The sequence below is a fragment of the Sander lucioperca genome, chromosome 6 (genome assembly GCF_008315115.2).
Source record: "Sander lucioperca isolate FBNREF2018 chromosome 6, SLUC_FBN_1.2, whole genome shotgun sequence".
In the NCBI taxonomy this organism is placed as follows: domain Eukaryota; kingdom Metazoa; phylum Chordata; class Actinopteri; order Perciformes; family Percidae; genus Sander; species Sander lucioperca.
In genome coordinates, this window is record NC_050178.1 from 5,986,166 (window position 1) to 5,996,205 (window position 10,040).

The following is a 10,040-nucleotide window of genomic DNA, read 5'->3' on the forward strand; positions in this document are numbered from 1 at the left end:
CTCTCCACAACACTGAATAAAGAAAAATCTGGCCTGTGGATCAAATCCAACAGACAGATTGCATTTAATGCATAACCCCATCCATCATCCTCATGTGAAGATCAAGTCCACAAGACATCCCAGTTCTCTGAGTTTGTTTCCAACACCAGAGGCACATTTCTGTTTCTGTCCAGTAGGCTTGATAGCTCATTAATGTAGGCTACTAGAGTGTGACGGATGGGGTCTGGATAAAAATAATCTCAACAGATGCACGTATGCCAGATGAGACCTTGAAAGGTATTCATGGCGACGAATGCGCCATCATCAGTGATTGAGATGCTTTGGTCTTCTTTGCTGGTTTATAACCACTTTTTGTATACTAGGTGATGTTCCAGAAACAAACCATCATATTATTAACTTTATTATTCTGTACAGGAAGTTTAATTTTTAAAGCTGCTAGGGGCATTAATGATTGTGTGCACAATACAGAACATTACTCTGTGATTTATGGCAGTGACCAATAGGAAATTAAAAATAAAGCAATAAAGACAATTAAGCTAGAATATGGTGCTTGGCAATAAATACCAAGATGGGAACCAGTATGATCTAGGCTCATATTTACAGAAAACCTTACATTTTACAAGATTAAGTTGTTAAATGCAAAAGTATAATTGACACAATAACTAATTCAATAAAAACTTCCCCTTTGAATGTGATAACCTTATAAATCTGAAAGCAAATATCTGCAAGTAACAAACTACTCTTGGACAACATGCTCCCATTTCCACATTCAGCTACACAAAGAGAAGCAGCACAGAAGAGGTAAGAATTTAAGGAGCTCCATGACTCACATATCAACCTGCCTGACAAGTGCACTGCCCCCAAAATAATTTAGATACAGATCTTGCAGCAACTAGCAAGCAGGAGATGGCCCCCCGGTAGCAGCTTGCTGACCCGCGGAGTAAAGGTAGCAACTTCAGATCTGATTTATCTGAAGTACTACATTCAATCAAATTCAAATAAAATGGAAACTAAAATTCCTTTTTCGTAATCCAGCAGGTCCCTGACAGGCTGTAAATTGAGAAGGCAATCAGCAAATGTAATCTGGAAAACTTTATTAAAGCCACAATGGCAGGGGCATCTATTAAATTAAAATGGAGAGAAAAAAAAAAGGTCTCAGTGACTAAAATAGCCTTTATGGAATCAGAGCCACTTGTGAGTGCAATTTATCGTGTTCTCTCTGCACATCCACAAAGTAATTCTTGATTTTTACATAACCAGTAAACTATAATAATGTACATTACGCATTAAATCATGAACTTCAAAACTCTCTTTCCATAAAGAATAGAAATTGAATGGGTGTAAATGGACTTGGACCTATGTTTGACCATTTCCACTCATTGACGTTTAATCTGTCTCATACTCTACTCTACATCTCATTAGCACTGGGTATAACTGAAAAGCCATAAGCAAAACAATAGCTTTACAGAAATTGAAAAAACTTTTTTTTAATTGTCAATTACAGTAATTTTTTTACTTGGTCATTCAGGATTTTCGTCTTTGTTCATCCTTAAATACATAATCTTGCTGAAAGGCAAAACATGAAGATTTCTTGTGGAAATATAAATTAGCTTCAAATCATATTGTTCAATTTACTTTCCCATAACATGCTACAAGTGTTGTAAGCATTGTCTGCTCTGTGGTATAACTGGATATGGTAAAGAGTGAGAAACTGGGATGAGCACTGGAGAATATAAACTAGAAATAGGAAGCTTTTCATTGGTACAGACATACCAAATATATCAACTCACAGAAACAAAGATGAGTTTGTCCTTAAAAGAAAAATCCTTCAGTTACGTTACTGTGACATGGCTCTTGAAAGAAAAACGACACATGAAACAACCTTCCACACGTCCACTTACAACGGACCAAAAAAAACAAGACACTGCTGCATTTAACTGCTTTGAGGATTTGATTCATTATCATGCATGTTGGCATATACAAGTTGGTTCATGTGTCATTTTCATGTGTCAAATTACTTAACGGAGACTAAATTAATTTAGAGATTTGTTGGCTATATAAGCAGTATTTGAGATTGGATGAATGCTATGCATGAATTTGGTGTCTGCAAAGTGCAAGACCTGAAAACATTCCATTAAGTTTAATTACGCCAATCTTACCGATCCAGCTAGACATTTTGGCAATTTGTTTTAAAGTGCTGTTAGAAACACTGGGATGAATGAGTGATATTAAAAATTATTTTCAAGACGGACATTACTTTAAAGTAGAACACAACATAATTCCCATCAATTTACAACTGGAATTAACTGCCAACGTCAGATAAACAAAAGAGTATGAGAAGGCAAGTAAAAACATGACATACTTGAGAAGTATCCAAAGGAATAGCTGTCAGGCCACACATCCAACTTACTTGCCACACACATATACAGTGTTCCTGAGGACCTATATTTGCAGTAAACGACTGCCATTTTCATTTGTTTCCCAAACATATGCCAATAAGATTATATAATGACTACAGAAATTTAAATCAAAACATACATACTTTGCAAATCATGTATAAACTGAAGTAGGTACCCGTTGGGAGAGACACAGAAATTGGCTTAATCTAGTTTATACTCTATTCTGCACATGCATTAAGAGACTCTGGAAACATCCAAAAATCTAAACAACCAAATGGGAAAAATACAGAACAAAAGAATAAACAAGTTTCCCTAACCCTAACTGATACATGATTGCCATTTGCAATATATCAGCTTTCCAACATAACGGAGCCCTAATGTTACTTTTTTGGGTCAAGTAATGACTCATAATGTATATATTAACTCATTGTCATTTACAGTTTCTTTTTCCATTTTTTTGCAAGGCTGGCTAAAATCGAGGCTCAGTTCAGTTCATAAGATAGATGGTGTTGTAAAGAGAGTTCCCTCCTTAAATCCAGCAAAGGCAGTTCAGAGAAGCAGACTTCACTCGTTTTAAGTGAGTAAGCCCACCACAGAGGTCAACGTCAGTGCTGTCAGTGCCTTGATTAGTCCAGAGCGTTGCCTGGGAGGTGAACACCCAGGTAGGCCAACAGTGTCTACATGGCTCACTTCATCAGCACCTCCTGTAACACACAAGACAAACAAAGTTGATAAAAAAAATAAATAAAAAGAGCTGCGTAGAGCTGCAACGATAAGTCGAGAGAGACGATCACAAACTTATAACACATGGCACATGAGTACTTGAGCTTTAATAATTTGTTCATGAATTCAAAATTCAGATGTCCAACAGCACTTTCATAAACAGGCCCGAACAAAACCTTGCGCTCTGAGGTTGATAGTGATATAATTATTTATGGGGGGGAAACAATTGTATACGTCATTGTCTGTGAAAACCATTTAAAATGTTAACTTTTAACTGTGGCCATTATTTTTTAGCTTTTCCAGTTTATCTGAAAACAGCAAGAATAATCAAGATTTTCATAAGGTCCCTAGTTGTTATTTAAGAATTATGACCGAGATATAAACTGAGCATAACATTTTGTAGTTCAATGTCAGCGCTCTTTTGGTGGACAAACTATGTAGTGGAGACATTTAATAAATTGCATCATACACATCTTTGGCAATTCTGTGCTGCAAATTCTTGTCACCCATCAGGTGGCATATACAGTGACACCTATATATCTGCAATACGCTAATAGTGGCCTGGACAATTTATCTGTCTAGTCCCAAAAAAAGATAGACATGGTAAGAGTCAAGGAAACAAACCTGACTCTCTTTTGGCTCTTGAATTGGTGGTTCTTCCGTTTTAACCTCAGCAGAAGGAGCTGCATTGACCATTTGTAAGCTCCTGGTGACTGGACCACCTACTCTCTCCCTCGTTCGAAGGGAGAAGCGCTCCTCTTTCTTCGGCTGTTGTGGTGGTGGTGATTTGGCCTCTGCTAATCTCTTGGGTGCTGCCTCTTTGCCCATACGCTGCATTCTCATGGCTTGCCGTTGTTGTGCACTGTCACTAGGAGTGTCCGGAGCTGACGGGGTGGGAGGTAGAGACTGAACTTGGCCCTTCTTTGTTTTTTTGCTAGCAGAAACAGGTGCTGGGAACGAGGCGGGCCTCTTTAGTTTGCCTAGTGTAGCAGAGTTTTTTCCTTTGCTTGCCTGGGAGGGTTCAGGGTCTGCTGCACCAGAGCTACGAGCTCTGGTCTTTCCCAGGGGTTTAGGCTCCAGCTCTGTCTGCGGTATTTCACAGTCTGAAGCTTTCTTTCTAAGATTCATGTTTTTGTCTACCACAGACACCGCCTCTTTTTTCACCTCTGCTAGACCTTTTTTGCCCCTTTTAACAACAGGCTTCATGGGACAGCTGACTGCCATATGTTTACTGAGACTTGCAGGATAAGTAAACTCCCGACTGCAGTGGGGGCAAACGTTAGAGGCCTGCTCTTCTTCAACTTTTACAATAGCCTTTTTTGCAGTAGTGGCAGATTTGTTTTTCTGTGAAATTGCCTTCTGGACCAGCTGGTTTTTCTTCTTACTGAGGGCACTCATTTTTGTTTTACCAGTATCTTGATTAAAGTTAAGTCTCTTTGGCTGGCCCATTCTACGGAAAGGACTCTGGCCTGCAATGGCCGTTGAGGGGGACACGACTCCGTTCGGACTCTTCACTATTTGCTTGAGGGGGATGGGGTTTTTCTTGGGAGTGTAACGCTTCTTATCACTTGCATTGGCACAGGCCAAAATGTGCTTGTGCAGTTCGGGCATGTTGTCAAAGCTGTTGCCACATTTGGTGCAGCGTATGGCAGTGCTAAAAGTTTGTGGTATGTTATGGGTGGTGAAGTTGGTAGCCGAGGCCACCGAGCCAGCGTGAGAACGACTGTGGTAAGGAAAAGGGGGTGGTTTATAACTGGGGTAGTGTTGGTTAATGCCAAGGCGAACATCTGGGCCTTTAGGCTTCCCACCTTCTGAGGCCATGATCTTTATTGTAGTGTACAGCTCCTCATTGGGATCCTCCGCCCCGTCCTCTGCATGATTACCATTAACATCAGGCTCTTCTTTTGCTAAATCAGTGTCACCGTGTGGAGCAGCTTCATCCGTCATCTCTGGTACTGGTGTTGAGGGATTGCTTTCCTCTTTGGCTCTGGATGCATCTGTGTAGTTTTGTGGCCTAAGCTTGCCACTCTCTACAGTGGTATGTGAACATATGTCATTTGGATGCAGATCATTTTGGTGCTGCTGGAGGTTACAAAAAAATGCAAACTCCTTGGAACAGACAGAGCACACAAAGATCCTGCCCACTCCGTGTAGTGTTGTCCGGTGAGCCAGCAGGGCTGGGGCGTCACCAAACAGCTGCACACAGAATTCACACTTGAAGGGCCAATTCGCAGCATGCTCGGTGATATGTCCACTGAGCTCTTTGATGGAGTTGAATGGCTCCTCACAGACATTACACACAAACGTCTTGCAGTATGTCGAGTCAACTTCCTCTGACTCAGAGGTTTTATCAGACGGTTTATCAGGAGCAGCAGGCTGAGGTGAAGAGTCAAAACCTTCCTGAGGTGCATGATTCATAACCGACAGCTCATCCACACAGTGCTGAGGCTCTTCTTTTATCTTGATCTTAGGAAAGGATTGTGAAACCAGTGATGGGGATGGATTGTGTGATGCAGGAGGAGGAGATGATGAGGCAGATGAGGATTCTGGCTGTGGTGAGAGAGCAGCAAGAGATTTCTCCGTTACCGAGTCAAGGTTTTGGTTCATTTTGCCATTTAGCAGACTGTTGAACGTTGCAGTCAGAGAAACATCTTCTTCCGTAGTGGGCAGATCTACTGATGTCAGCTCAGGAGGGCTTAATGTTGCTAAACAATTAAGGGGATCTTTAAGTGGAGTGTTCGGGGAGTCCAGTGGCTCACAGATATGGTCCTCTTCCTCATCTTCACTTTCTTCAGCACACAAATTCTCCTCCGAGTCCGACATTGGCTTGTGATCAACTGATCTTGGAGACATTTTTGGCGAGAGGACAGGAAGAGGTCTCAGTGCAGGGGAGTCTGAAGGCTGAGAAAGAGGAGAGCTAGGCATAGCTGGCAGAGAAGGTATGGTAGGTAGTAGAGGGGGAGGCGGTGTTGGGGATGTTGCACTGGAGTTGCCGGGGGAAGAGGGGTTCATGGTGACAGGGGTCAAAGACGGTGGAGAGGGGTGGGCAGACTCTGACACAACGTTTGGAGAGTGAGAATGGAAACAACTTAGGTTTGCTAAGGCCGAGGGGCCCTCCTCTCCTGGCAAAGGTAGACCTAAATACTCATTCATCAGCACCTTTTCAAGCATGCTGGTGTTAGGCTTTCTCTTTTTTATTAGTGGCTGTGGTGCTGGACTTCCCTTTAATTCAGGCTCGATGTTGCTCTTCCGATGGAAGCTTAAATCAAGAGCTGAATCCCCAAGCACCTTGTTCAAACTGTCACTCCTCCTACTGACAGAGTTTGACAAATCCAACGGCTGCTGATTACAGGAATTCCCACCGCTATTAGAAGAGGTTTGGCCGTGCATATTATTTTCAGAAAGGCTCTGGCTGTCCCCATCTTCCTTGTCCAGTAGGCTCTCAGTAGGTGACGCACTGTGGCTTTCCAGCTTTGGCACCTTAAGGGCGAATGAGCTCACCCCCTCAGCTTTACAGCTCTCTGTTTTACACGCAGGACTGAGTTGTGGAGATGATGGGGGAGAGGATGTTCTTCTTTTAAACCTGCCTGAAGCCCCTGGCAGGGGTGTGACTGACAGCGGGGAGGCCAGTCTATGGCTTTCTGTTATCAGGGCAATGGTTGATTTCTGAATGTCTTGTGTCTGAAGGAGCTGTTTGAGCTTAGGTGAGAGATAAACCGTTTTCTCTCGTTGAAGTGCCGATGAATCGGCAGCTTGTTGGAACAGTCCACCCACTAACAAGTTAGATGAGGAAGAAGTAGAGGATGATGAAGACGATGAAGAGGCTGTGAAAGATGCTGATTCTGTCTCCACTTTAAGGCTGGGAACAAATGGTGGTGTAGATGTTCTTCTTTTTGCGGCTGGCTGGCCAATGTCGGAAACTTGCTTTGCAGCACTCGTTCTACCCTCCATCTTTAGCGCCTGACTGATCTGATTTGGGCTGATGATGACTGTGTCCAGACCAAACAGAGCTGCAGATCTGGAATCCACCTCTATCACCTCACAGGTGCTCACTGAACTGGTGGACACAATCTTGCCATCAATGTAGAAGCTCAAATTCTCAGAGATGTTTTTGGATATGTCAATTGTGTAATCATCCCTGTCTACCTCATCTTCTGTGTCCGCACTGGGCACGTAGACGGGCGGAGGGCTGGTGCTGGGGGACTCATCAGGCTGCTGCTGCACTGATGCCTCTTGCAGCAGCATGCCTTTCCTGCGAACTCCCTTTGGTAACAAGTGCCGTTCATGTATTCTGCGTTGGTGTCTGCGCATGTTGGTGTGTGTGCCAAATGCTTTATTACAGTACTTGCAGGGATGGAGTTCCTTTGACTCTCCATTTTCTTCCAATATAAAGGGACGGTCAGCATAAGGCCCCAACTCTTTTCTCTGCATCTCAGAGTTGTGCAGCGGTCCTCCAGTAAACTGGGACCCTATGGCTATATATTTACTCGTTGGGCTGGTGCAGTCCGGACTTGAACCATCAGTCTGCATTACAGGACTGAGTAGACTGGCAGTCCCTGCCAGAGAGCCAGGCCTTTTCTTAAGCCCGCTCTCATGCCTTCTCTCATGCCGCCGCCGCCCCACCTGTGAGCCAAAGGATTTACTGCAGTACCGGCACTTGAACAGTTGTGTTTGCTGGTTAGTGATGGCATGAATGTGTATATGACGTTCCAGACCCTGTCTGGTGGAGAAGTGGCGTTCACAGTGCTGACAGGGATATGACTCTCCATGGGAATCACCTTCAAGGTCACCATCAGGGTCGGGGTCAAGATCAGGATCAACCTCAGGTTCTTGTCCTGCATGCGAAGAACACTCCAATTTTCCCTGCAAATCCTTACGGCTTTCTTCACCACAGGTCAGTGATGAGCCAGGCTGCTTATTTTGCATGGAATGAGCCGCAGGTGAATGCTGAGCAGTTTGCTGCTGTGCTTCACTCGGTTCCTCCAAATCATCATCGGCATCCTCCTCTTCTTCTTCTTCTTCTTCCTGCTCTTCCCCATTTCCCCTGGCCGTCATCACTCCTGACATGTCCTCCACATCTCTATGGTCAGTGCTTCCCATGGGATGGGTTTCCTGGAGTTCCTGTGAGGGCCCTAAGGTTGATGGCCTTGATGGCCTCTCATCCTCCTCCTTCAGACCTGTAAACAAATTATCAGTAGTGTCAAGTTGTGCATTTTTCTGTCAAACCATTTCAGGAATTTTAGTTAACACTCAGTAAAAGAGTGGGTGAAAGAATGTAAATATGCTATTATCCAGTACAATAAGTCACGTTACCTTGTTTACCATCCCACATCTCCTTGACAGTAGGTTTGGTAACACTTGTTTTCCTAAGACCACCCAAACCAGCTTGTCTGGCTCTCTCCAGCAGCTTTCTTCTGGCTGCAAGTACAAACACACACACAGCTTTGTATCAGGCTTGTTCAAAAGCAAACAGGTTTAAAAATGAGAAAAGTGTAGAAAACTTATATTAGTATATCCAGACATTTTTTGCCAGTGCTATCATGAGCAAAATCTGCCAATGCACCAATACAAACCACAAAGAAGATTATAAGACCAGTTATTGTAACATGTTTATTTAAACATTATTTCTAAATAATCACATACACTTCTGGCAAAACACTGTAGCAGGCTTTGGTTATTTGCAAAGTGTTATGATATTACACTGATTATTACACCCATAAAACCTATGTCAGTAAGACTTCAAATCAATTTTACATTTTTACCTTATGTGCTCAAATTACTACACCAAATTATAAAAAGCATAGCACATTGCATTCATAATTGCAAACATAAAAAATGGGTTTGCACGCATCAGTAATTGAAATGTCTAACCCCTGTCTGACTGTCTGAAGAGGCTTCCCTGGCACCTCCTCGTCATTAAAGTGTGTCAACAAGGTCAGCTGACCTGGCCTACAAAGCCCAATTCATACCAGAGAAACACATGCTGAAGGTCAGTCATCTGACCAGCATGGTCACAGGCATCCTGCAAAATCTACAGCAGCAACACAACTACCCAACATTTTTTTGAATTTAGGCTAACTGTGCTAGCATTTAAGGGCCCTTAAGCCTTCTCTTTCATTGTTTTTAATCCAGTAAGAACTGCACAAGCACACCAACTCTGGCATACATCAGTTAGGTAACATGTCGGATTTGTGTTTGATATCCAGATGAAGCTAGCAGGATAGGAAGGCTAACTTTATCAATGTTGACTTTGCAGTACAGTACAAGGCTGCCAAAAGCCACTACACTGCAGTATAAAGAGATGATGTGCTGGAGGCTATTGCCTGTAGGGTTACACAATAAATGACACAAAACCCATTGAACAAGACTGTACAATTAAAATAAAAACTCAGGGCATGTAGCTCATAGACCTTATATTTTGTTTTCTACCTCATTTCACAGACATTTCAGGGGTTACAGGGACAGATTTGACTTCCTATATGTTGCCTATATTTATGTTTTGATTTAAGAGTCTCTAAATTACATTTGCAAATATTTAACTGTCACATTATCTACACAGTATTTTTGTGGTATTATACAATAATATTTCTGCAGGATTTCTTTACTCTACATTACAACACTACACTCCTTATACCCCATACCAAATATTTAAGATAGATATGTGAAACAAGAAATATCAAAACAGACCACAACAGGGAAGATCATAAATATTAGGGGTTGGAATCACCAGAGGCTGCACTTTACGATATTATCACAATACTTATGTCACAATACAATATTATTGCGATTTTAAACATATTGCCATATAGGTATTATATTGTAATTTACTACATTTTTTTCCAACTTCAAATTATGTTCCCAATAGGAAAACTTTGTCAACATCTGTTTTATCTGAAGAGATCAATTTCTTTGTTTGTT

The 10,040-nt window shown here is 42.3% G+C and overlaps 1 protein-coding gene across 2 annotated transcripts in view; it reads right to left on the reverse strand.

The window, feature by feature from the left end:
* Nucleotides 1-1,079: 1,079 nt before the first annotated feature.
* Nucleotides 1,080-10,040, reverse strand: part of prdm2b (PR domain containing 2, with ZNF domain b) — a 15,462-nt gene continuing 6,501 nt past the window's right edge. The window contains exons 7-9 of one of the 2 annotated variants that reach the window (XM_031301594.2): nt 8,436-8,540; nt 3,747-8,299; nt 1,080-3,103 (exon numbers count right to left, since the gene is read on the reverse strand). In XM_031301594.2, coding sequence (XP_031157454.2) covers nt 3,086-3,103; nt 3,747-8,299; nt 8,436-8,540 — 4,676 coding nt within the window. In that variant the 3' untranslated portion in view covers nt 1,080-3,085. The remainder of the gene's footprint in view (nt 3,104-3,746; nt 8,300-8,435; nt 8,541-10,040) is intronic. The other variant, XM_036002499.1, reaches the window with a different exon arrangement.